General features: G+C 49.4%; 1 protein-coding gene across 10 annotated transcripts in view; it reads right to left on the reverse strand.

Moving 5' to 3' along the window:
* The window catches only part of LOC130201026 (traf2 and NCK-interacting protein kinase-like), a 73202-nt gene that overhangs the window by 14129 nt on the left and 31840 nt on the right, over positions 1-27233 (reverse strand). For 4 of the 10 annotated variants that reach the window (XM_056425654.1, XM_056425652.1, XM_056425649.1 and 1 more), the window contains exons 6-33: positions 26007-26097; positions 25408-25538; positions 25256-25310; positions 24573-24651; positions 24283-24458; positions 22773-22839; positions 22462-22669; positions 21939-22055; positions 20372-20458; positions 19112-19351; positions 18245-18817; positions 15182-15346; positions 14691-14966; positions 14406-14512; positions 14171-14286; positions 13554-13651; positions 12371-12439; positions 12068-12174; positions 10644-10746; positions 10300-10452; positions 9959-10061; positions 9669-9839; positions 9440-9583; positions 8655-8789; positions 8085-8185; positions 7839-7988; positions 7283-7300; positions 6634-6793 (exon numbers count right to left, since the gene is read on the reverse strand). In XM_056425654.1, coding sequence (XP_056281629.1) covers positions 6634-6793; positions 7283-7300; positions 7839-7988; positions 8085-8185; positions 8655-8789; positions 9440-9583; positions 9669-9839; positions 9959-10061; positions 10300-10452; positions 10644-10746; positions 12068-12174; positions 12371-12439; positions 13554-13651; positions 14171-14286; positions 14406-14512; positions 14691-14966; positions 15182-15346; positions 18245-18817; positions 19112-19351; positions 20372-20458; positions 21939-22055; positions 22462-22669; positions 22773-22839; positions 24283-24458; positions 24573-24651; positions 25256-25310; positions 25408-25538; positions 26007-26097 — 4000 coding nt within the window. The remainder of the gene's footprint in view (positions 1-6633; positions 6794-7282; positions 7301-7838; positions 7989-8084; positions 8186-8654; positions 8790-9439; positions 9584-9668; positions 9840-9958; positions 10062-10299; positions 10453-10643; positions 10747-12067; positions 12175-12370; positions 12440-13553; positions 13652-14170; positions 14287-14405; positions 14513-14690; positions 14967-15181; positions 15347-18244; positions 18818-19111; positions 19352-20371; positions 20459-21938; positions 22056-22461; positions 22670-22772; positions 22840-24282; positions 24459-24572; positions 24652-25255; positions 25311-25407; positions 25539-26006; positions 26098-27233) is intronic. The other 6 variants (XM_056425651.1, XM_056425656.1, XM_056425650.1 and 3 more) reach the window with 6 other exon arrangements.

The raw sequence follows: 27233 nt of genomic DNA on the forward strand, positions 1-27233 counted from the left end.
GTGAAGGAGTCAAGGAGACACGAGTGAAGGAGTCAAGGAGACACGAGTCGTACCGTGAAGGAGTCAAGGAGACATGAGTCGTACAGTGAAGGAGTCAAGGAGACACGAGTCGTACAGTGAAGGAGTCAAGGAGACACGAGTCGTACCGTGAAGGAGTCAAGGAGACACGAGTCGTACAGCGAAGGAGTCAAGGAGACACGAGTCGTACCGTGAAGGAGTCAAGGAGACACAAGTCGTACCGTGAAGGAGTCAAGGAGACACAAGTCGTACCGTGAAGGAGTCAAGGAGACACAAGTCGTACTGTGAAGGAGTCAAGGAGACACAAGTCGTGCAGTGAAGGAGTCAAGGAGACACAAGTCGTCACGTGAAGGAGTCAAGGAGACACAACTCGTACCGTGAAGGAGTCAAGGAGACATGAGTCGTACAGCGAAGGAGTCAAGGAGACAAGTCGCACTGAAGGAGTCAGTGCCGTGAAGGAGTCAAGGAGACACAAGTCGTGCAGTGAAGGAGTCAAGGAGACACAAGTCGCACGTGAAGGAGTCAAGGAGACACAGTCGTACTGTGAAGGAGTCAAGGAGACACAGTCGTGCGTGAAGGAGTCAAGGAGACACGAGTCGTACCGTGAAGGAGTCAAGGAGACACGAGTCGTACAGCGAAGGAGTCAAGGAGACACGAGTCGTACAGTGAAGGAGTCAAGGAGACACACGTCGTACCGTGAAGGAGTCAAGGAGACACACGTCGCATCGTGAAGGAGTCAAGGAGACACAGTCGTACTGAAGGAGTCAAGGAGACACAAGTCGTACGTGAAGGAGTCAAGGAGACACAGTCGCAGTGAAGGAGTCAAGGAGACACAAGTCGCACTGTGAAGGAGTCAAGGAGACACAGTCGCACTGTGAAGGAGTCAAGGAGACACGAGTCGTACAGTGAAGGAGTCAAGGAGACACGAGTCGCACTGCGTGAAGGAGTCAAGGAGACACGAGTCGCACTGAAGGAGTCAAGGAGACACAAGTCGCACGTGAAGGAGTCAAGGAGACAAGGTGACAGTGAGGAGACAAGGGGACACGAGTCGACAGTGAAGGAGTCAAGGAGACACAGTCGTGCAGTGAAGGAGACAAGGAGACACACGTCGTACCGTGAAGGAGTCAAGGAGACACGAGTCGTACCGTGAAGGAGTCAAGGAGACACAGGTCGTGCAGTGAAGGAGTCAAGGAGACACAGTCGTGCCGTGAAGGAGTCAAGGAGACACAAGTCGTGCGGAAGGAGTCAAGGAGACACGTGACCGTGAAGGAGTCAAGGAGACACGAGTCGTGCAGTGAAGGAGTCAAGGAGACACAGAGAGGTCAAGGAGACACGAGTCGTACAGTGAAGGAGTCAAGGAGACACACGTCGTACCGTGAAGGAGTCAAGGAGACACACGTCGTACAGTGAAGGAGTCAAGGAGACACACGTCGTACCGTGAAGGAGTCAAGGAGACACAAGTCGTACCGTGAAGGAGTCAAGGAGACATGAGTCGCACTGTGAAGGAGTCAAGGAGACACAAGTCGCGTGAAGGAGTCAAGGAGACACACGTCGTACCGTGAAGGAGTCAAGGAGACACGAGTCGTACTGTGAAGGAGTCAAGGAGACACGAGTCGTACTGTGAAGGAGTCAAGGAGACACACGTCGTACCGTGAAGGAGTCAAGGAGACACAAGTCGTACTGTGAAGGAGTCAAGGAGACACAGTCGTACAGTGAAGGAGTCAAGGAGACACGAGTCGTACTGTGAAGGAGTCAAGGAGACACGAGTCGTACTGTGAAGGAGTCAAGGAGACACACGTCGTACCGTGAAGGAGTCAAGGAGACACAAGTCGTACTGTGAAGGAGTCAAGGAGACACGAGTCGTACAGTGAAGGAGTCAAGGAGACACAAGTCGTACTGTGAAGGAGTCAAGGAGACACAGTCGTACAGCGGAGGAGTCAAGGAGACACGAGTTGTACAGCGAAGGAGTCAAGGAGACACGAGTCGTACCGTGAAGGAGTCAAGGAGACACGAGTCGTACCGCGAAGGAGTCAAGGAGACACGAGTTGTACAGCGAAGGAGTCAAGGAGACACGAGTCGTACCGTGAAGGAGTCAAGGAGACACGAGTCGTACCGTGAAGGAGTCAAGGAGACACGAGTCGTACCGTGAAGGAGTCAAGGAGACACGAGTCGTACCGTGAAGGAGTCAAGGAGACACGAGTCGTACCGTGAAGGAGTCAAGGAGACACGAGTCGTACCGTGAAGGAGTCAAGGAGACACGAGTCGTACCGTGAAGGAGTCAAGGAGACACGAGTCGTACCGTGAAGGAGTCAAGGAGACACACGTCGTACCGTGAAGGAGTCAAGGAGACACGAGTCGTACAGTGAAGGAGTCAAGGAGACACACGTCGTACAGTGAAGGAGTCAAGGAGACACACGTCGTACAGTGAAGGAGTCAAGGAGACACGAGTCGTACTGTGAAGGAGTCAAGGAGACACGAGTCGTACCGCGAAGGAGTCAAGGAGACACGAGTCGTACAGTGAAGGAGTCAAGGAGACACACGTCGTATAGTGAAGGAGTCAAGGAGACACACGTCGCACGTGAAGGAGTCAAGGAGACACGAGTCGTACCGTGAAGGAGTCAAGGAGACACGAGTCGTACTGTGAAGGAGTCAAGGAGACACGAGTCGTACTGTGAAGGAGTCAAGGAGACACACGTCGTACCGTGAAGGAGTCAAGGAGACACAAGTCGCACGTGAAGGAGTCAAGGAGACACGAGTCGTACCGTGAAGGAGTCAAGGAGACACAAGTCGTACCGTGAAGGAGTCAAGGAGACACACGTCGTACCGTGAAGGAGTCAAGGAGACACAAGTCGTACTGTGAAGGAGTCAAGGAGACACACGTCGTACCGTGAAGGAGTCAAGGAGACACGAGTCGTACCGTGAAGGAGTCAAGGAGACACGAGTCGTACCGCGAAGGAGTCAAGGAGACACGAGTCGTACCGCGAAGGAGTCAAGGAGACACGAGTCGTACCGTGAAGGAGTCAAGGAGACACGACGTCGTACAGTGAAGGAGTCAAGGAGACACAGGTCGTACCGTGAAGGAGTCAAGGAGACACGAGTCGTACCGCGAAGGAGTCAAGGAGACACAAGTTGTAAAGCGAAGGAGTCAAGGAGACACGAGTCGTACAGCGAAGGAGTCAATGAGACACGAGTCGTACCGTGAAGGAGTCAAGGAGACACAGGTCGTACCGTGAAGGAGTCAAGGAGACATGAGTCGTACCGTGAAGGAGTCAAGGAGACACGAGTGGTACCGTGAAGGAGTCAAGGAGACACGAGTCGTACCGTGAAGGAGTCAAGGAGACACACGTCGTACCGTGAAGGAGTCAAGGAGACACACGTCGTACAGTGAAGGAGTCAAGGAGACACACGTCGTACCGTGAAGGAGTCAAGGAGACACGAGTCGTACTGTGAAGGAGTCAAGGAGACACAAGTCGTACCGTGAAGGAGTCAAGGAGACACAAGTCGTACTGTGAAGGAGTCAAGGAGACACAAGTCGTACCGTGAAGGAGTCAAGGAGACACAAGTCGTACCGTGAAGGAGTCAAGGAGACATGAGTCGTACAGCGAAGGAGTCAAGGAGACACGAGTCGTACCGTGAAGGAGTCAAGGAGACACGAGTCGTACCGTGAAGGAGTCAAGGAGACACGAGTCGTACCGTGAAGGAGTCAAGGAGACACAAGTCGTACCGTGAAGGAGTCAAGGAGACATGAGTCGTACCGTGAAGGAGTCAAGGAGACACAAGTCGTACCGTGAAGGAGTCAAGGAGACATGAGTCGTACCGTGAAGGAGTCAAGGAGACACAAGTCGTACCGTGAAGGAGTCAAGGAGACATGAGTCGTACCGTGAAGGAGTCAAGGAGACATGAGTCGTACCGTGAAGGAGTCAAGGAGACATGAGTCGTACCGCGAAGGAGTCAAGGAGACATGAGTCGTACCGTGAAGGAGTCAAGGAGACATGAGTCGTACCGTGAAGGAGTCAAGGAGACATGAGTCGTACCGTGAAGGAGTCAAGGAGACACGAGTCGTACAGTGAAGGAGTCAAGGAGACACGAGTCGCATCGTGAAGGAGTCAAGGAGACACACGTCGTACCGTGAAGGAGTCAAGGAGACACGAGTCGTACTGTGAAGGAGTCAAGGAGACACGAGTCGTACCGTGAAGGAGTCAAGGAGACACAAGTCGTACCGTGAAGGAGTCAAGGAGACACGAGTCGTACTGTGAAGGAGTCAAGGAGACACGAGTCGTACTGTGAAGGAGTCAAGGAGACACACGTCGTACCGTGAAGGAGTCAAGGAGACACAAGTCGTACTGTGAAGGAGTCAAGGAGACACGAGTCGTACCGTGAAGGAGTCAAGGAGACACGAGTCGTACCGTGAAGGAGTCAAGGAGACACAGTCGCATCGTGAAGGAGTCAAGGAGACACAAGTCGTACCGTGAAGGAGTCAAGGAGACACAAGTCGTACCGTGAAGGAGTCAAGGAGACATGAGTCGTACAGCGAAGGAGTCAAGGAGACACGAGTTGTACAGCGAAGGAGTCAAGGAGACACGAGTCGTACCGTGAAGGAGTCAAGGAGACACACGTCGTACCGTGAAGGAGTCAATGACACATGAGTCGTACAGTGAAGGAGTCAAGGAGACACACGTCGTACAGTGAAGGAGTCAAGGAGACATGAGTCGACGTGAAGGAGTCAAGGAGACACAGTCGTACAGTGAAGGAGTCAAGGAGACACAGTCGCAGTGAAGGAGTCAAGGAGACACAAGTCGCAGTGAAGGAGTCAAGGAGACACACGTCGTACAGTGAAGGAGTCAAGGAGACACACGTCGTACAGTGAAGGAGTCAAGGAGACACACGTCGTACCGTGAAGGAGTCAAGGAGACAAGAGTCGTACTGTGAAGGAGTCAAGGAGACACAAGTCGTACTGTGAAGGAGTCAAGGAGACACGAGTCGTACCGTGAAGGAGTCAAGGAGACACGGGTCGTACCGTGAAGGAGTCAAGGAGACACAAGTCGTACTGTGAAGGAGTCAAGGAGACACGAGTCGTACCGTGAAGGAGTCAAGGAGACATGAGTCGTACCGCGAAGGAGTCAAGGAGACACGAGTCGTACCGTGAAGGAGTCAAGGAGACACGAGTCGTACCGTGAAGGAGTCAAGGAGACATGAGTCGTACCGTGAAGGAGTCAAGGAGACATGAGTCGTACCGTGAAGGAGTCAAGGAGACATGAGTCGTACAGTGAAGGAGTCAAGGAGACACACGTCGTACCGTGAAGGAGTCAAGGAGACACGAGTCGTACTGTGAAGGAGTCAAGGAGACACGAGTCGTACAGTGAAGGAGTCAAGGAGACACGAGTCGTACAGTGAAGGAGTCAAGGAGACACGAGTCGTACCGTGAAGGAGTCAAGGAGACACAAGTCGTACCGTGAAGGAGTCAAGGAGACACAAGTCGGACCATGAAGGAGTCAAGGAGACACGAGTCGTACTGTGAAGGAGTCAAGGAGACACACGTCGTACCGTGAAGGAGTCAAGGAGACACAAGTCGTACTGTGAAGGAGTCAAGGAGACACAAGTCGTACCGTGAAGGAGTCAAGGAGACAGAAGTCGTACTGTGAAGGAGTCAAGGAGACACAAGTCGTACCGTGAAGGAGTCAAGGAGACATGAGTCGTACAGCGAAGGAGTCAAGGAGACACGAGTTGTACAGCGAAGGAGTCAAGGAGACACGAGTCGTACCGTGAAGGAGTCAAGGAGACATGAGTCGTACAGTGAAGGAGTCAAGGAGACACAAGTCGTACCGTGAAGGAGTCAAGGAGACACAAGTCGTACCGTGAAGGAGTCAAGGAGACACACGTCGTACAGTGAAGGAGTCAAGGAGACACACGTCGTACCGTGAAGGAGTCAAGGAGACAAGTCGTACCGTGAAGGAGTCAAGGAGACACAAGTCGTACAGTGAAGGAGTCAAGGAGACACAAGTCGTACCGTGAAGGAGTCAAGGAGACACAAGTCGTACCGTGAAGGAGTCAAGGAGACACAAGTCGTACAGTGAAGGAGTCAAGGAGACACACGTCGTACCGTGAAGGAGTCAAGGAGACACGAGTCGTACCGTGAAGGAGTCAAGGAGACACGAGTCGTACCGTGAAGGAGTCAAGGAGACACGAGTCGTACCGTGAAGGAGTCAAGGAGACACAAGTCGTACCATGAAGGAGTCAAGGAGACACGAGTCGTACCGTGAAGGAGTCAAGGAGACACGAGTCGTACCGTGAAGGAGTCAAGGAGACACGAGTCGTACCGTGAAGGAGTCAAGGAGACACAAGTCGTACCGTGAAGGAGTCAAGGAGACATGAGTCGTACCGTGAAGGAGTCAAGGAGACACAATTTTACATCTTTGAACCAGGTGTTTCTCTTTGATGTTTTGATGGCTTGATTAAAATCCTCTTAAATGGGCGGAGCACGGCGTACGACACGATTCCCGCGCGCGTGTGTGTGTGTGTGTGTGTGTGTGTGTGTGTGTGTGTGCGTGCGTGCATGTGTGTGTGTGTGTGTGTGTGTGCGTGTGTGTGTGTGTGTGTGTGTGTGTGTGGGCGTACCGACGGAGGTGGGCATCTCGCCCCACTGCAGCACCACGTCTTTGGTGATGCGGCCGTAGGTGTTGACGTAGACGCCCTCGTCCTCGTAGCACAGCAGCATCTCCATCCCGTCGGTCTTCGGGAGAACCACGATGGCGTGGGGCGTCACCTGGCTCTGGATCTACCGGCAGGTACAAAGGCTTTCATTAGAACCGTCAGAGTACGGAAACACACACACACACACACACACACAACCAGGGATCATATCAGGAGAATGAATGAGTGACAAGCTGATGGAAGAAACTCCTCTTAGCCCACAAGAAACTGCATTTACACCAATAATCACACGTGAATCTGAACGCTGTCACTGCAGCAACGCACCCAATTAATGTAACACATTATTTAAATAGGTATTTAGAATTAGGCTTCAATTGTGTTACGACCAATCATCTGCTGGCATCTTCTCAGACCCCTGCTGTGTCTCCAGTGGGAAAGATGAATTTATTCATGCAACCTGTTTCTATCTAAATCCTCCATTAATCTGAATTTAGCTGCACACGGACGCATTTTTAGTACTTCTGTGCATCCACTAGGGGGGGAGGAGGGGGGGAGGAGATTCTTTACTACGGATCTATTGATCTAGTCTAGAGGGTGGATGGCAGGACGTCACCTTCATCTGTTTGGCACCCTGGAAGAGAAGTTGGCAGGGAAGGAGAGAGAGAGAGAGAGAGAGAGGCAGCACGGATTAAAGACACAAGGAATATTCTCTCCAGAGGAAGTCTGTGAAGCAACGAGCTGCAGCCGCGTGTCCTCGCATCTGTATTCAGGACGTTTATATATCTACTGAAATGTTGCCAGGAAATCAGAGTTTTTGGCGGAACAGTTTGAACCTGATTTGGGGACGAGCAAAAAAAAAAAAATCTGTGTGAAAGAGCCAAAAACAGATTTGGGCATTCATGCACAACGACTGACAGTGCACCTCGCTCCCACGAGCGGCTGGAAAGTACAACGCCTGAAAGCTGCCACTAGGGGGAGAAGTGGTGAGCTCAAAGAACACAATAATGCTCTTTTGGTGACCTTTCCTTTCCTACCTCCTTCTGTCTCATGGATCATGGAGGTCTGGATCGTGGTCCATGACGACTACCAACTATTCACACACTCTGTCAGACTCATTGCACTCTGTAGCGATTTCTTCTGGTCACATGACATCGCTCTGGGACACTCACGTGCGAGGGGATGTAGATGTCGTACGGGTTGCCCGAGTCCACGTCGATGACGTGGAAGCCCACGCTGGAGCCGTAGATGACCTTCAACCTCTGACCTTCCTCCACCGTCAGGTCCACCAGCTGGGGACGGTGCTGCAGCTCAGTGAAGGACTGAGAGGAACAGACACAGGGGGAAGAGAATGAACAGAGGAGTGAAGAGGAGGAGGAGGAGGAGGAGGAGGATGGTGGATTCTCATGCTTTCATACCTTAAAGGCCATGAACTTGTGGTAGGGTTTCGGAGCCCAGGCGTAGATCTCCACGGCGTTCTTCAGACCGATCACCAGGAACTTGATCCTCTCGTATTTCACTGCCCGGGACATACAAAACACTCAATCATGTGACATTGATCATGAACCCCGGGTCCCTCTCCTCACTGGTGTACACATCGTGCTTTTAATCTGATGCCAAAACATTACGGGGCAAGGAGCACGGAGCAATACTGAGTTAGTATAGAACCAGAACATTATGGTAGTTTAATTTCTTTTATTTCTGGATGTAAAGAGACTTCCTTTCACAACATGAAACAATATAGTTTGCACAAACGGGAGTTAAAGGTAGAAATACAGTTAAAAAATGTGAAACTAAAATCTTTTCGGTTTCATGTCACCTGAATATGACTTTTTACTGTTTTCCTGGCTTCGTGGTTCAGGATTTTATCCTTTTTTAAGTCAATTTCAGCTCAGGACCTTTCAGAATGCGGCATAAATGTGATTTCCTATTAAATCCTTCATTTATGAAACACACACACACACACACACACACACACAGATCCTTACCGACTTTATAGTGCACGCAGCCCTCCAGCTCCCCCACTGTGATCCAGCCCTGCTTCTTCTCCACCTCCGGGTCGTTGTGCAGGATTCTGTTCCTCAGCCAGGAGAGGTAGTAGACGCGCAGCTTGTTCTTCTTCCCTGAGCGGGAATAAAGACACACGGAGAAACGAGGTGGAATTTCAGGGAATGAAGTCATAAAAAAAGAAACAAATATAGTGGTTATGTAAACAGCACACAATAGAATATTACCAGGCTTTTGGTATTGACCTATTCCAGTGGTCCTCAACCTTTTCTCAGTAATGTGCTGTGGAACGTACCCCCAGCCAGCATGTATTTTAGGTTGAAAAAAAGATGTAAAAATACAGCGCTGGGCCATCAGTGTCTGATTTAATATAGAATATATACAATTCAGTTTATGATTTTACACTTATATTTGATTGACTATTAATTAAATTAATATTTTTTAAAGGATTTCTTAATGGATGCTCATTGTAAATATATATTTTCTTACAAATTCCTAAAAAAATGGGTCTGAAAGATTTATGTTTTTGAGAAAACTCAATAGAACTTTTTTTTTTGTTTTATTAAAAAAAAAATCTAAATGCATAATATAAAATACTAAAACATACACAAAGTGCAGAGGAGCCCCCCCCCCCCCACACACACACACTTTTCCTTGGATCACTTTTTATTCACCTCTCGTACCCCCTGGAGTGCCTTCACATGCCCTCATTTCAGAACCACGTGACACAGGGTGAGTGTGTGTGTGTGAGTGTGTGTGTACCTACCGGATATGGTGACGAGCACGTTGAGCCCCTCCAGCACATCCATCTGCAGGAAGCGCCGCCTGGTGATCAGGTTGTAGACCTTCCCCTGCCCGCTCCGATCCAGCAGCATCAGGCCGTTCTCCGTGCCCACCAGCAGGTTCACGCCTGGAAAATAAACACGTAAAGATATCGAATGCATCCATCCGAACGTCCTTTAATTCATAAAAAAGGAATATGAAGGACGCTCTACCCCAGAGTGCGGCGCACAGGATCTCGGAGTTGAAGCGCTTCTTGTATTTGCGGATCTCCGGCGTGTCGCTGTGCGGTCGGATGTTCGTCGGGTTGACGTTGACCACGGAGATCTTTCTGGCTTCGTTTAGTCGGGCCTGCTCCTGCATCAGCAGCTCGCTGCCAAACTGGGCTGGGAGGGATACCACAGAAGAAAAGACGAGTTGAGGAGTCGATCGGTGGGATGGCTGTGACCCCTCGTTGACAATAAAAGGTTAAATGATGTCACACGTGTGGAGAAGCTCCGCTGACCTTCAGCTGAGATCTCGTCATCGGCGTTCTCACTCGGGGAGGTTTGATAGACACGAGGGTCAACGAATGGGGTGAAGGACGCTTTGGACCCGCCCAGTCCAAACTGTAATGAACGAAGCAGGAAATTAATTAACATATTGACCCAAAGTAGCTTCAAGTTGTCATGTTTGTATCCACAGATGTGAGAATACTAAGAATACAAGTTCTGGTTTTATTTAAAGCCAGACATCAAATATGAAAAGACATTAATACTTATTTAAATAATGTATTATTCAGTCACATTTTAGGACGTATTGTGTTAGTTGTAGCTTGATGCACAGCGCCGCGTCCACGTGTCTGACCTCAGCCATGTTGCCCAGTTCCTGCAGGGCCGAAGTGGGCGTGGCCGAGGGAGAGTTGCTCTGCTGCAACAGGTCAGGCAGGTTACCGTGGTTATTGTGATTCCCGAACCCGTTACTCTCGGCGTGGCCGCCTCTCCTCCTCTCCTCTTTCTTCTGAGAGACAGGAAGAAGAGAGAGAGAGATAGAGAGCGAGAGAGAACACTAAGTGTCAATAAAGAAGCCACATGAGCGCAGTTTGATAAACACAAACTGTATTTCCTTTTGTTTGTTTTCATTCCCATCTCTGTAAATCAGTGTGTGTGTGTGTGTGTGTGCATGTGTGTGTGTGTGTGTGTGTTCATCACCTCTCTCATCACCAGAGTGCCATCCTTGGAGCTGTCGTAAGCGTCTCCCAGAGATTCCTCCGTCAGCCCTCCGTACGTCTCACTGCTGCTCTGCACTGCCGGCCTGCAACAGACACACAACACACACAACACACAAGACACACAACACACACAAGACACACAACACACACAAGACACACAACACACACAACAGACACAACAGACACACAACAGACACACAAATAACTAACACATAACACACAAGACACACAACACACATACAAGACACACAACACACACAAGACACACAACAGACACACAAGACACACAAAACACACAACAGACACAAGACACACAACACACACAAGACACAATACATACATAGACACATAAGACACAATAATAACACACATAATAACACATACATAAACATACAACACACACAATAATACAAAACAATACACAATAACACACAATATTAATACACAAGACATACAATAGACACAACACACATAATAACACACACATAAGATACATAATAATATAAGACACACAATAGACACATAAGACACATAGACACATAAAACACACATAATAAGACACATATAACATAATAAACACACAATAGACATAAGACACACAATAACACATAAGACATACATAACACAACATACATAATAGACACACAATACACACAACACACATAATACACAACACATAAGACACTGACATAAGACACATAACACATACAATAACACATAACACACATAGACACAACACACATAATACACAATACACAAGACACACAATAACACATAATAAACACACAAGACATAATAAACACAGTACACACAACACATAATAAGACACATAACACACATAAGACACACAACACACACATAAGACACATAACACACACACATAAGACACACAATAACATAACACAGCACACAAGACACATAACACACAACACATAATAATACACACAAGACACACAACACATACATAATAAGACACATAACACACATAAGACACATAACACAGGATATACAACACATAATACACAACACACATAAGACACACAATAATAAGACACTAATAACACATAAGACACATAATACACACAAGACACATAATACAAACACACAGACATAAGACACACAACACATACAGACACACAATAACACACAAGACACACACACACATAAGACACAACACATAACACACACAATAGAGACACAAGACACACAACACACATACAAGACACACAACACACATACATAATACACAAGACAATACACATAAGACACAATAACAATAATACACAACACACACAACAGACACACAACACGCACAGTTCTGATTATTTACAAAGCAAGTTCTGCCCACACTCGACTAAGTCCAGCTTAATAATGAATAACTATAAACACGGGGGGGGGGCTCACATGATGCGGGGGGTGTCGCTCACGGCGACGGTCCCGTCGTGGCCCACCGTCTGCCCGTCGTCGTCGCTGCTCTCCGAATCGTCGCTCGAGGACGAGTAGTCGGTCACCTTCAGTCGACGCAGGGAGACACGGCGCTTCATTTAAAGGAGCTCACGCCTTCACTGAGGAACATCTGGATTCATTCTAACTACACATCTGGAGCGTTTGACCTCTTATTCAAGGCCATTATCTACTGTCGGCCGACGCGACACACAGTACATCACATCTATGTGCTCGTCATCACTCCCCGCGAGGACACCGTACCTTGGCTGGAGGCCTGCTGCCCTCCTCCACCCTCAGCTCCCTGAGCTCCTTGGCCAAGGCACTGAGGTCCTACAGAGAGGGAGGGAGGAGGAGACGAGAGAGAGAGACAAAGTCAGTGGGTTCGTCAGAAGGCCGAGGAGCGAGAGAGAGAGAGAGAGAGCAAGAGAGAGAGAGAGAGAGAGCAGAGAGAGAGAGAGAGAGAGAGAGAGAGAGCAAGAGAGAGAGAGAGAGCAAGAGAAAGAGAGAGAGAGAGAGAGGCCACACATGAGGACGAAGGACGAGGGGGGGCAGAGAGGAGGACAGCGTTGTGCGATACGAGGACAGCTGATTGGTTGTCACACAAAAACGTCCGCTTAGCCACACCCAGATGTTCATTGTGACTTCAGAAGCTGATCTCAGATCAGCTCACGGGCAGAATAACAACTATGTGAAGATGTGTCGTTGGAGGAGAGAGAGAGATAATCAAGCTTGACATACAACAGGAGAGCAGCCCCCCCCCCCTCCTTTACTAATCACCCCCATGCCTCCCTTCCCTCCCCATCCACCCCAGTCCATGGATCAGACCAAATCATGCAGACGAGGGGGGGGGGGGGGGAACCGTCATACACGGTGGGCTTACCAGCTCCTCCTGACCAGCAACCATGACAACAAAGAAACAGGAGAAGAGATTCAGAAACTGTTCAGGTGCTTTGGCGGTCCTGGTTGCACAACACATGCACACACTCCTCACACACACTCCTCACACACACTCCTCACACACACTCGCTCACAAGCACGCTCTCTCGGGTATGTGTGTGTGAAAGCACACATGCACTGCCATCGGCATTACACTATTATTATATTGAAGTTAAAGAAAGCAGACTCCATCTTCTTGTGACTTCACCATGCCGTGGGGGGGGGGGGGCTCCAATCGAGGCAAAGGAAGGCCGGGGTTGAAAGAAAAAGGGGACTCGAGTGTCACTGACCTCATCTATGGCTTTCTTATAGCTCTGAAGAATGAAAAGGACAAAGAGAGGAAGGCAGAGAAAGAAAGAAGCAGATGATTGGCAGAAAGAGGAAGAAAAAAAAGGGAGAAGAGGCCCGCAGAAGATTCCCAGAGGAGATCGCCGTGGCAGAAAGTAAGTGTGTGTGTGTGTCTGTGTGTGTGTGTGTGTGTGTGTGTGTGTGTGTGTGTGCGACTCACTGCAGGCCTGCTGGGTCTGGCCGATTCCCGGCCCTCCTCCTGTTTGGGCTTAGCCTCCTGATTGGCTCCTGGAGGGGACTCTTCCTGCTCGGCTTGACCTATCAGATACGAGGAAGTGATTACACGGCTGACCTCAATGCGCCACGATATGTTCAGTTTAGTCAGAATCACCCCGTAAAAGATGTCAGATGTCATTATTTTATTGTGAAAAACTACTTTCTGGGTCAACGCACATTTACAAAATATTTTTAAAGCTGTTCTGTATTTTTCTCACCGTATCTTGATGCTATCTGACATATTCTCTGTCAGCAAAATGACATCCAATCAAAATGCCTTCATACTTCCACCTCCCCCTGAGCCGAGGGGAGATATTCATGCATATCTGACACCTCCCTGTACGCCTCTCTCTCCCTCCCTCTCTCATTTCCTCTCTTCTATCTCTCCGGAGGCCGAGAGTAACAGCCCACGTCGGACAGGTTAATCAGAGCAGAACTGAGCCTGACGTTGGGCCCTTCTGAACCTTCGCTGAGGCGCCTGTGAACCTCTCATTTTTAATCGTTTGCGCGCGAGTGCGCGTCGGTTCATTTTTCGGTGCACGTGTTATGATATTTTTGTACCTCTCCTCTCGGCCGAGCCGCCCTGAGATGAAGGGGAGGAGGAGGACGACGAGTTGGAGGAGGTTCTTTGCAGCATGGCGTCCAGAGAGAGCTCGGAGAGCCGAAGGTCCGGGTTGCTGGAGACGGGTGGAGAACATGTTTTAAAAGTTGAACGGCATATATGAGATGGACGTTTAAGAGCAACAGCATCATACACACAATACGAGTAAGAGAAGGGGGCTGCAGTGGGCTGTACCTGGCCCGGATGAGTTGAGAGCCTGTGCAAGGGCTCAGACCCGCTCCTCCATTGGGGGAGTTCTTCCTGACCAATGCTGGGGAGATGGAAGTGGTCCTCTGGGGGACCTGGACACCCACAAAAACACAGTTTGACAAGTTATCCAGAATCGAAATCGAAATGTACTGATCTAATATACAAAATTCAAAACATATAAACAGCTCTAACAATAAATAAACAATGCTGTTTTAAATGTTTTTCCACATCCTCAGTGATGGTCTTCCTCTGTGGTTGTAATTCTCGGACCTGGGGTGGGAGGTCCTCCTCTCTGAGCCAGGCGGCGGTCCGGTCTCGGTCTCGGTCCCGGTCCCTGTCTCTGTCCCGTTCCCGGTCCTCTCTGCCCGTGACGCACTGCGGGGCTCCGGGGGTGTCAGAGGTGGGGTCTGAGTTCTGCCGGGGCATCTCGGGCCTCGGGGAGCCCACGCTGAGGCCTTCGCTCAGGGAGGAGCCCGTCTGGTCCTGGAGAGACTGGGAGCCCGACATGGAGCCGGAGTGGGTCTTCACCGGAACCAGGTGAGCCATCTGAGATAAAGAGGAGGAATTGTACCGAGATCACAAGGGTAGGAAATAGATCGAGATAAAGAAAAGGAGAGATGGATAGGAAAGGAGACATGGGGAAGGAGGGAGATAGAGAAGGATTGAGTTACTAGGAGGCACAGACTTTTAAAGGACGTGTTCAAGGAGCCGTTTGGATACACTGTTCACTCGAAAATACACACACACACACACACACACACCTGTGGTTCGATGGAGCGGTGGATGGGTGGGGTGCGGGCGGGCTGCATGCCCCCGCTGCTGAAGGACTCGGAGCGGGGAGGGAGGGAGGGGTCGGAGATGCGGTTGGACGCTTTGTGCTGCAGCGCCGGGGAGCTCTGTCGGTTCAACTTGGATCGCTCCTCCACCTGCGCCAGGGTTCAAACGCCACCATCACTCACAGGAGCCACGCAAGCACAGCCAATCAGCACGCTTCTGGACCCGCCTCCTACGAGCCACCAGACAATCTCACCGTCACGCTGCGGGGAACACGGCGGGGTTTCTCCTCGTGTCAGATGGTGTGTGCGTTCTTTTATGTCATTTTTTATGTCCCTGAACCCGAGATGAGACATTTAGTGGGAGCGTTTAGTTTGCGATGCATTTGGTTGTTTACGACATCTTTGCTTCCCCTCCATTGCATCTCCGTGACCCACATACGGTTGAGGAGTCGGAGTGTCTGGTGGCTGTGAGGTCAAGAATGATCCCATGTCTTCTTGAGCAGACACACAAAAAATCATGAATTTGAGTGTGTGTGTGCGAAGGGAACACGCACACACTCAAATTCGTCGGATTTGTATCTACGTAAAAAAAAATAATGGAGCGACCGCTTCCCCCGAGTTGTGGGGGGAGCGTCGACGCCAACGAGCATGGAGCTTTCCCGCCTTCCGCACAGATATTTGGTGCGCCAGGAAGATGGGAAAGCTCCGCTCGCCGGTGTAATCAGATGATCAGATTATCCCCCCCCACACACACACACACACAAACAATCTCCTCCACGTTGGCCGGGGGGGTGGAGTCGTGGCTCAGCAGGGCAACGTGTCAATATCCCCCAGGTGAACATCCGTGTGCAATGAGCACAACTACACCCCTTTGGGGGGGATTTCTGTAATCCCACACAAGGTCGTAATCTCGCGGGATTATTCAGGATTATGACCTGGGTCAGAACAACTATGCACTGCTGTGTCATTCCTCTACTCGTTGTTAGTTGCCCGTTAGGGAGTCAACTACTGCGAGGCAACTATACATATCGATACAGAATACAGTTTATACACAACGTCTCAAATAGTTTGTTAGTGACTACGGACGAAAAGGAAGAATTATAGACACATAGGGAAGTGCAGAGAGATATTCTGCACCGCTGTGATCCGAGTCCAGTGAAATCTGTTGATGTTTACGCGCTGGAGGGGGGCACAAACATCAACTGACCTTCAAGAGATAGAGAGAGGTTAGTATGAGAAGAGCTTGCATGTTCATCCTATTATGTATCGAGTGTTTAGGTTTCAGCCCAAAAGCTCCCTCTCGACCACGGCAGAGATTCCAAGAGGTTTAAAACATTTTTAAAAACCCAGCGGGAGGCGTCTACACTAAGAGAGGACACAGGAGGAAGATGGGGAAGGAGAGCAGATGGAGGACAGAGAGGCATCCTTCAGAGGATCCAGGGTGTGTTAGAAGGATTCCACCAGCTGGCCTGCACCCATCACCACAACCAGCACCCGGCCTGCACCCATCATCACCACGCGGGAGTCGATTGAACGGTTTGACTGACCTAAAATGAAGCTGGGAGGAGGAGGAGGAGGAGGAGGACATCCACACCAATGGGGATAAAGTCGGGCTTGTCATGGTGCATTGTGGTTCATTGTATGGTGAGGTGGGGGGGCATAGGGGTGGGGGGGGTTAACTAAACTACCTATGGCTCAGGGTGATAGTAGAAACTGTCCCTGGGTACCAGCCCCTCTCCTTTGGATCTCAGAGTATTAATCCAACGTGTAGATCGAGAATACAATAAATAAAATGCGCAAACTTTGTAGAGAAGCACGTGTGTGGCAGCGGGGGGTGTTTAGGCTCGGCTGCAGAGTGGGTGGAGCGGGGGTGTGGTTCAGGGAACGGTGTCTGATGACGATCTGTGTTTGTGTATCTGAGTCTGTCTCCATAAAGGAGCTGGACAGACGGAAGATCGAGCGTGGAGAGCAGAAACACAGTCTGCGGTCGGAATAAACTTTATTACCGAATATTCCTCTGGCTGCTTATTCCTTATTGGTGCTTAGGGGGGGGGGACCTACTGGTGAAGGCTACACACCTGTCACAACGTGATATATTTACAGATTAATTATGCATGTGAATACGTTATATATACACACACACACATGTTGTGCTCTTTTACTTCTACCTTTGTGAATGTATCTTGGACTAATTTGATTTGAAGTAACAACAAGTTTGAGGGTCAAGTCTTTGCTTTAGAGTCGAGTTGAGGAGGATTTTGATTTGTATTAGACTAGTTTCATGTTTAAAGATTCCATCGGGAATAATTCTTCTTGTTATTTAACCATTTTAATACATGTTGAGTTAACCAACAGATGCAAAAATCAGTGTGTGTGCACCCTGAAGGTGCTATCAATCAGGAGTAAAGGCAACAATCAGATAAGCATTGGAGCACACTGTCTATTCAGCATATACTTTCAATGGGGGTTAAAATGTAGGCTTCAAAATGGACGTACAGATTGTGTGTCTGTGCCGATGAGAGTGTGCTTCAGATGGGGGTCTACAGGTTTGAAGCAGATCTGGTTCTATGATCTACAGGGGGAGCCATAAGGGGAGCCATAAGGGGAGCCATAGGGGGAGCCATTGGGGGAGCAGTCGGGGGAGACGATGACCGGGTAGCAGGTCTGGTTGGACAGGAGGAGGTGGGCGTGGAAAGGTTGAGGCGATTTTCTGCTCATGTTGGAAACAAGGGTGTCACATGAGAACAGAGGAGAGGCTAACAGGAAGGGAGGGTAAGTGGTGGTTGTCGTCAGGGACTCGAAGGAAACGGTTGCCGTCGGGTGAGTGGGAGTGCCTGTTTCTAGGTGAGGCGTAGAGGAGAGCACCGCCGGGGAAGGACTGCGAGAGGGGATCGGTCGGGCCCTCCCAGTCCGAGGGCCACGTGAGCCTCTCGCAGCTGACGGCCGACCTCAGCCTCCCGCCACCCCGCCACCCCGATGCTCCGGTTCTACATCTACATCTATTCTACGGCGAGGCGCGTGTGACCTGCTGCAACGAGAGCCACTAACCAGTTTCACCGCAGGGTTGGATGCCCTATTGGATCCAGACTGAGGTGCCTGGGCCGGTCCTGGCCCTTGAGGATGAGGTTGCAGGGCCTTAAACTGAAGGTCTGGAGGCATCGGCCCCGGGATGGCTGCCTGGTTGGGGACAGAGAAAGGCCTCTCTTTGGCCTTCTCTTTCTCGGGCCCCAGAAAATACAGGTTAGGTGGTGTAGTAGACTGGCTGACTGGCCATTGGCTTGCATGACTCTTTCCAGGCCCCTTACTGGGCCCTTGGCCAGGAGCCTGGCTGTTCTCCTGGTTGGGCCCCGGGCTGCGGGCCCCGAGACTGAGTTTCTGAGCCCTGAACTCTCTGACCTGCTGACTTATCTCCTGCTGCAGCCCCAGATCTAGGGGCTCTTCGGGGTCTCGTGAGATACATATATTGGGGAGGAGCTTGGCACACTGGGATTGGGTTCGCCTCGGCGCCTGAGCTCTGCGTGAGACGTGAGAGCCGGGGGATGGAGCCGGTTGGTCGAATGACGGGTGTTGTCGTAGTTGGGGGCGGGGTGGGTTACTCTCAACATGCTGCTGCTTCGGGACCTAGGAGTCGGGGGTCAGAGGAGGGTAAGCAACACACGCAAACACAAACACACGGCAGACACGACACACTGTGGTTATCAAACAGGGAGCGGCGCTAAGTCACAAAAATATCTTCAGATTCAAAAAGCAAGGCGTCCCACCCGACTGCTGCGTCTAGTAAGACCCGCTGGAGTGCAACAGCGGTGAATTACCAGAACTATCTCCAACTCATTCCTATATTTAGTACACTTCTTTCCTCAGAGCTACAAAAATGTCTTTTTAAAACTTGGAAATAATAAATTAGCTGAGGCTTACGTCTTTGGCCCAGGCCGGCTTGTCATTGGGATTGATGATGTCTTTGTAGTGGTAAAGCGGTTTCTTCTCTGCCTGCCTTCCCGCCTCCGGCGGCGGCTGCAGCTGCTGTGTCTGTGTCTGCGTCTGCGTCTGCGTCTGCGGCTGCTGCTGCAGAGACACCAGGTAGGCTCTCTCCTGCTGGAGCTGCCTCTGCAGCCGCTCCGCCTGCCGCTGCTCCTCAATCTGCTTACGTTTGTATTCCTGGGGGGGGGGGGGGGGAGACGGGAAAGCAAAGACCGAGAGAGGAGGGAAGAGATGATGAGGACGAGAGAGAGACACGGAGAGCAACAACTAAACAGGAAGTTATTGCACAGTCTTCTCTAATCTTTCAGTGGCGAGGACATTAGCAGATGCACATCATTCTATATACTTCCTAGATGTGTGGAGTTCAATGCTTTAGGATAACGGGAGCGGTTATCCCAAATGGGAAGCAAGTCATTGTCTCTCAAGCTTTCTGTCTTGTGTGTACAATTTGCAAATAAATTGTGTCACAAGTCTGTTGTTCTAACATCACATTGGAGCCATGCGTTAACAAATACTGCAAAAAACAGAACAGATAGAACACAAATACGGACCGCTGGAAGCAGGTGCATGGAACACGAACACACACACACACACACACACACACACACACCTTTCAGGATCGCAACCACAAGGCTGATGAGGGATTATGGGACGTAAGGCAAATCTTACGAGACAGGGGGGGGAGGGAGAACCGAGAGGGGAGACACGATGGCAGCGGGAGCAGCGACACGTCCCTGGGTGTTGGTGCGTGACGTCGTCGCCGTGGCTTCTGGTGTTTGTTTGCGAGGGTTGGATCTCAAAAGGTTTTTCCTAAAATATATTTCTCTTTCAAATGTGATATCGGGAGCCGTGGACAAGAAATAATACCACAAGACGTACTGGGGATGGCTCGCAGTTATAAAACCGTGGCCCCTGGATAAGACCGGGGGGCCGGTCACTGTGTGTGGGGGCCGATGAGTCTTTTGAGATCCAGCCCACTAAATGCTTCATTTCATGCAATCAGAGATCAGAGATGAGCGAGGCGTTGCTTCAGCTCCGGGTTTCTTTCTCAAATGTGTCTCAGCCGGTGGATTTCCTCACAGGCAGTTCTTCTGCACAACATGCATGTATGGGAGCGGGTATTGAGGGGAAGAGGGGGGGGGTGCATACAGCACACATGGGGAGCGGTGGTGGCAAAAGGGGCGGGGCTACGGTTACCATCAGTAATGCCTGTTCTTGTAGTAGCTGCTGCTGGAGGATCTCTAACTGCCTCTGTTCCTCCTCCAGCTGTCTACGGATATACTCCTGAGCAGCGTGTCGGCACAACAAGCAGATAGAACATAGAAATCTGAGCATCCGAACACCGAGAGAGAGAAAGAGAGAGAAAAGATACACAGAAGATCATCTCCCGACGTAGCTGTGGATGAGGAGGGAAGATGAGAGAGTCAGGGAGTCGGATGAAGAGACGGAGAACCGGGTTCTCGAACGATTGTGCTGCGTTACGACGGGAAGTATGACGAAGAGACGCAGAAGAAGAAGGGAAAAATAACCAGGTGGGAATATGTCTCACTTGAAGAGCGTGGGAGGAGAGTAAGGGGGAGATAAAGAGGGAACAAGGATAGACGAACAATACAGTCAGTTCAAAGAACGAGGGAGAGAGAGCAGAAAGAATGGAGGAGGGTTACCAGAGGGGCACACAGGGCCCGTTAGTCAGACAAGCATCTCCATTCTGACGCTATCACACTGGGACGCTGACTGTACACGGCCATTGTTTTTACTGAGTAAAAAGTACTCAAGCTTTCGATAAATTCCCTAATTTTTTTGTTGCCATTCCCTCGATAGTCCGTGAAAAAATTGAGTTTTTCCTTCATGAAAGAGAACGCAATGAATAAAGCTGAGAAAGTATTAACTGATTAAGTAGTTGGGGTGATTAATTTAATCGTATTGCACAATAATTCAACAACAAGTTATGCTGTAAGACCATGAAATATGAGTTCACTAGACAGCACTGGAACTCTTATATTGGGGCTTTATTGTCTTTAAGTGGACTTGGTTTAGTCCTCAGGGAAACTCCTTCAGCTATAAAAACTACTTTTTTATTTTAAAGAAAAATCTCCTGCAATACTTAATTGGTCTTTTTAATCTCTTTTAGAAATTCAGGGGGTGCCATCCGTCCATTTGGGTTTTATTGTTTTTGCAATATATATTTAGTGCCTTAACGTATCATTATTGAAGTGTTTATAATAATGACACCATCCAAAACTTGAGCCTCGTTATGTCTGCCGCCTGGTGTGAAAGGCTTGAGTTACAGCACGCAGGAAGTGGGTCGACCAATGCGCAACCAACACCCGGAACAGGGTAGGTAGCCCTTTCTACGCCCGTCCCCAAACAGTTCCCAGGTCAGTTATTTGGAGTTACAATCGATTTGACGTGAGAATAGAAATCTTAAAAGTGAATAAACATAACGGGCCGGCTCGAGCTCCAATGACTCCTGCATTTTGGTCAAAGTGGTGTTTTTTTGTTTCTCCCTTTCTTTTTTGTTTTTAAGATCCAGGAGCTAAGCAGGTGACGACGGGAACATCGACACAGAAAGAAGCAGAGCAGAGAGCAACGGCATCATCCGATTAGTTAGTTTTTTAAACGACAGAGGTCAAAGTGAAATCCTGAAATCCTGAAGAAATAAAAAAACATGGAGGCAAGTAGAATCCGAGGAGGAAGAGACTGGGCCTCCGTGTCCATGCAGTGCGTATTCCGGTGTGACATCACAGTGAGTGTGTATGCGGACCTGCTCTCTCTCCGCGTGCCTCCTCTCCTCCTCTCTGCGGAGCTGCTCCATTTCCTCGTAGCGCCTCCTCTGTTCCCTCTCGAGCAGCTTCCTCTTCTCTCGCTCTCGCTGCTGCTGCTGCGGGGCAGGACGCAAGAAAGGACACGAGGAAAGGACACGAGAAGAGGACACGAGAAAGATTCAGGACTTTATTGAAATAAATGGGACACTTGGGGGGGGGTCACGTTAGTCGAGTCTTTGCCGCTTAGCCTTGTGGTAACCCGGAGAGAGCGCACAGATTATGGGCTCAGGATTCTACTTCTATAAACCCGCTCTCTGGAACTAAGAGAGGGACACCGGGGAATGGCTGTGTGTGTGTGTGTGTGTGTGTGTGTGTTCAAACAGGCTTTAAAGTGTTTAAAGGACCAGAGACAGTTCACCAGGGGGGCTTCCATTGACTTTTTTTGGTGTCGCGAATGTACCATTTCTTGTGGGGGGGGCAACGCGTTCCACGGAGGGGTCAAAGGTCACGGCGGGGGCTCACCTCCTCCAGCCGCCTCCTCTGCTCCTTCTGCTCCTCGATGCGCTTCTGCCTCTCGGCCAACAGCAGGCGCTTGTGCTCCTCGTTCTGCTGCTGCTCCAGCAGATGCTGCTGGTGCCGCCGCTGCGCCTCCGACCGCTCCTTGTTGGCCAGCTGGAGGCGCAGGAAGTCCCGCCTCAGCGTCGACTCCCCGGGGACGTTGATGATGGAGCTGCGAGTGGAACCGGCAGAGGGGATTGTCGGTTTTAAAAATTTGTGAATACACCCGCGTGTCCAAAAAAAAGAAGAAGAGTGTTTTAGCGGAGGACACTGACCTCGGTTCACCCATCTCTCTTTCTTCATCCTCCTCTTCACTGCCGCTGTACTCGTACTCTGTCTCATCTGATGGAGAGAGAGAGGAAGCCCATTACACCTCCTGTTTCTTTTCCTCATTGTTCACTTGAAGCACCTTCTGCTCACTGCCGAACAGCTTACGAATTGTCGCATTTCCCCTTCGAGGCACTTTTCCATCAGCCGCTTTTGAATAGGAGCGTAAATTGTAATTTGACCGTGCGTGGCGAGCTGGAGGACGTTTGTTCGCAGCTCTGTCGGTTAAACGGGGCTTAAAGTAAAGTGTAATGGTCGTAGAGACACATCCACACGGAGCCCCGTCCACACATCTTCTAGACATCATCGCGGCGTCCGCCCCCAAAGTATATTCCGTTTCTCCGAGTGGTTAATGCGGATCCTACTGGTGCGGTCACTTAAACTGTTTGTGTGTGTGTGTGTGTGTAATGGAAGTCTGTCACTTTTATTTCCTGCCTGCCTGGTAATAAAAACGGGGGGGGGGGGGGAATGTGCGTGAGAATCTGTCACTCGTCCTCGCGGCCAGATGAGATGAAGAAAGGTTTGATCCAATTTCCAGGGAAATTTGAGTTAGCGCGTGATTGCTATCATCAGTTTAGAAGACGCAATTGTGTATCCCGATATCTTGATATATGATGTTCAGGTCCTATTGAGTTATCCAGCATTGCAGTTTCATTTCATCTCGATCATATCTGTGTTCATTCACTTGCAGTCGTCTCGTAGCGGTATTTTCTAGAGTTTAATAACATTTATCACAGCTGCGGCTTCACATTAAAAGGCCTCAACTGGCTAAACATGGGGTGCTTTTATTGTGAAAGCGTCACAGAAAAACATGTGTTTGTTCCGTAGGTTGATCTGATAGTCATTTTGTACCTATTGATTATAGAAGTGAGTTTTAAATGGGCAACTGTGTGTCAGTGGTTAGCTGGTCTGTCTCTCAATCTGGGGGTTGGCGGTTCAATCCCAGCCCTAGTCAATGTGTCCTTGGGCAAGACATTTAACCCGGAGTTGCTCCCTGTAAGGTGTGTATGATTGTAAAGTGATTGTAAGTCCCCCTGGATAAAAGCGTCAGCTAAATGACATGTAATGTAAAGTTTTCGTGTGAACCATAACATAGTAACATGTTGTGACTTTCAGCATCGTCGACGCAATTACTGTTTCACGTCGGCTGCCAAGAACGACGACCCAATCCGTCCGTCGCTCCGCGTGAACATGTCTGCTGCGTCTGCATGTCTGTGTCTGCATGTCTGTGTTTGCATGTTTGCATGTCGGTGTTAACATGTCTGCGTCTGTGTGTGTCTGCATGTCTGCGTGTCTGTGTCTGCATCTCTGTGTTTGCATGTTTGCATGTCAGTGTTTACATGTCTGTGTCTGTGTGTGTCTGCATGTCTGTGTCTGCATGTATGTGTCTGTGTCTGCATGTCTGTGTCTGCATGTATGTGTCTGCATGCCTGCGTCTGCGTGTCTGCGTTTCCTCACCCCTCTCCCCTCTCTTCTTCTTGGTGCGGTCGATGTGGTCCTTCAGCTGGATGCGGATCTGCCTCTCGTTGGGCAGGTCTCTGATGAACGGGTGCTTGAGGAGCTGCTCCGTGCTGGGCCTCTGGCCGTGGCTCTTCACCAGACAGCTCTCGATGAACGACTGGAACTTATTGGACCTGACACACACACACACACACAGCAGAGAAGTAAGCGAAAGACCTGCTGTGATCGAGTTTATGTCTGAAATTAAAAAATGTCCGCTTTTGTGCTGAACCATCATTCACACTCACCACTTCTTCGACTTGAGTCTGGGGGCGGGGTTACGCGGGATGAGGAAGAGGGCTCTCATTGGGTGCATGTCACACAGCGCTAAAAAAAGATTGAGACAGGAGGAACAACACAGTGAGTTACATCACCGTGGCACATAGTCAAAGCCAGCCGGAGTTAATTCTCCATCGATCAATACACCCTGCCAATACCGATAACAATCCATTAGATTCACACACACACTTTTGGTCTCGTCTTCTCGAAGAGCACCAGATCCGTGTCACAGAGTGCTGCGATGACATTTAGTTGTTAAGAGGGTTTTTTTATATTCAAACTTCACAGTTAGTTCCTCCTGCGTGCGCCAATGCGATTCATGTGATTTTTGGGATTTACTACATCCGTGTATCGTGTCAAACTTGTGAAGCACACACGCAGAAATATTCTCACACACTGAAATATTCTCATCTAGCTAGAGGAGATGATTGCAGTCAATTATCGACTTTAGCTCCGCCAGACTTTCACCAGAAGCTTTTTTTATTATCACCAAACCAGAATCATCAAAGTCCGAACGAGGTGAAGAAAAAGCACAACCATTTAAAAATCCGCTCCCCGGCCTTGCTCTCCATTACGGTGATGAGCCGTCGTGGCCCAGAGGGATGCTGTGGAGCAGCAGTGTGTGTTGCAGGGTGAGTGTGAGGTTACGTACGCGGTGCTCCTTCCGCCATCTCTATCGCCGTGATTCCCAGCGACCATAAATCACTCTGTAACGACAGAGACGCAGGGCGTGAATACACGGAGAATCCCCCAAAAAAGGTCAACCGCAGAAGACGCAGAAGAACGGTGGTCGGTTTGAAGCACCTTGAAGTCGTACGTGGCTTCGGGGTTCTCGTCGCAGGCGATGACCTCCGGGGCCATCCAGTACGGCGTCCCGATGAACGTGTTCCTCCGCCCCACCGTGCGGTCCAACTGGGCCGACACGCCGAAGTCCACTGAAAACACATAAAGACACATCGCACTTCAGGATTTCATCTGCACCCGACTGCAACCTCTGTCGTTCACTGTGTTCCTGTGTGTGTGTGTGTGTGTGTGAATGTGTGTGTGTGTGTGTGCACGGGCCAACACCAATGGTGCTTTACTAAATTCGATAATGGCCTCTAAACAGGAACGAATTGCCCAACCTGCAATAGCTTGCCCAAATTGCACACAAACACACATAAACACACACACACACACACACACACACACTATAATCCCCTCCCCACTGGGCTTTAAGGGGAAAGAGAGAGAAAGAGAGAGAGATTTCTTATTGAGCAATCTGCACCATGAACAGTGAGAATAGAGATGAGTCAGCATAAAAGAAGAAAGAAAAGCCTTCCACACACACACACACACACACACCTCTGGTCCATCTGAAACGCTATACACTCCACATGTGTGGGGTTGGATGACAGACTGACCTAGTTTGACCTCTGCGTTCTCGGTCAGCAGGACGTTCTGGCCCTTGATGTCTCGGTGGATGACCTTGTGCTGATGGAGGTGAGTCAGGCCCTGCAGATGGAAACACTCGGATGAAGGAATGCCCGGTCATGGTCATTTATTATTATTAAGACCAGAAAGAACTTATTTGCAAAAGGACGAGCAACTCCAGTGTCGCTAACCTTGACCTCTGACCTCCATCTGCACGAAAAGACACGTCCTGCCAGAGTCTGATTAGTAGCCTGAGTCGTCTTAGACACAGTAAATTTGGTAAATGCAGTATTTTTTTCCAAAGGTTTTGATGAGCAAGATTACACCACCTGAAGTTCATTATTCTTAGCAAAGCCCGTCTGTACATGTTTTATTGTTTTCTTTTTTTAAAAATCCACAAAGAAACACCATTAAATAACAATGCCATATGTTAGTGAAGACTCTCGTATCGACTTTAAAGGGATTGAAATAACAATTAAAGGACAATTGGCGGGGTGAAATAAAAAAGGAAAAGGAAAAGATGGAAGACAGGTAAAAGGATTTAAAATAAGGGAAATAAATAAGACCAAATCACAGCAGGAGGAGAGGGAGCACCGAGCCCCAAATCAGATATGAGATGAAAAAAGAAATAAAAGTGGATGAAAAAAGGAAATTCATCGTTGCTTCAGTTTCACAGGCGTAAAACTGACAGATGAGACGCGGGGGAACGAGAACTATTACTATTATTATTATTATGCCTCGTTTTAGTGCTCCTGGCAGCATTTTGCCAAGACTCCACCGCCATCCGGAGAAACAACCAATCAGAGCCGAGGAGTCTCGACTGTCAAAATAAAATGGATCGAATATGAATGCTGATTTTCTCACACAGGATTTGCTTACATCTTGCCTCCAAATGAGTTTTTCCATAAACATATTTTAGCGTATTTTGCAGCTATAAAATGGGGAAAGTTTGCATTGCTTGATTTTTTGGGGGGGGGGGGGGGGGGGGGTGTAAAAGTTACATTCAGGATAATACGATAATCTCAGAGGTAATTCTTATCTCAGCCTCAGATTATGTCCACCATGTGAGAATATTTGCTATAAATAATGTAGAGCACAGGTGTCAAACACAAGGCCCGTCCCATCGCTTTATGTGGCCCGTGGCGGCTTTAAAGACACGTGATCACCTTTTCTTAAGGAAATTGAAGACACATATCCTGTGCTTTTATTTTGAAGGT

The sequence above is a fragment of the Pseudoliparis swirei genome, chromosome 11 (genome assembly GCF_029220125.1).
Source record: "Pseudoliparis swirei isolate HS2019 ecotype Mariana Trench chromosome 11, NWPU_hadal_v1, whole genome shotgun sequence".
Classification (NCBI taxonomy): Eukaryota; Metazoa; Chordata; class Actinopteri; order Perciformes; family Liparidae; genus Pseudoliparis; species Pseudoliparis swirei.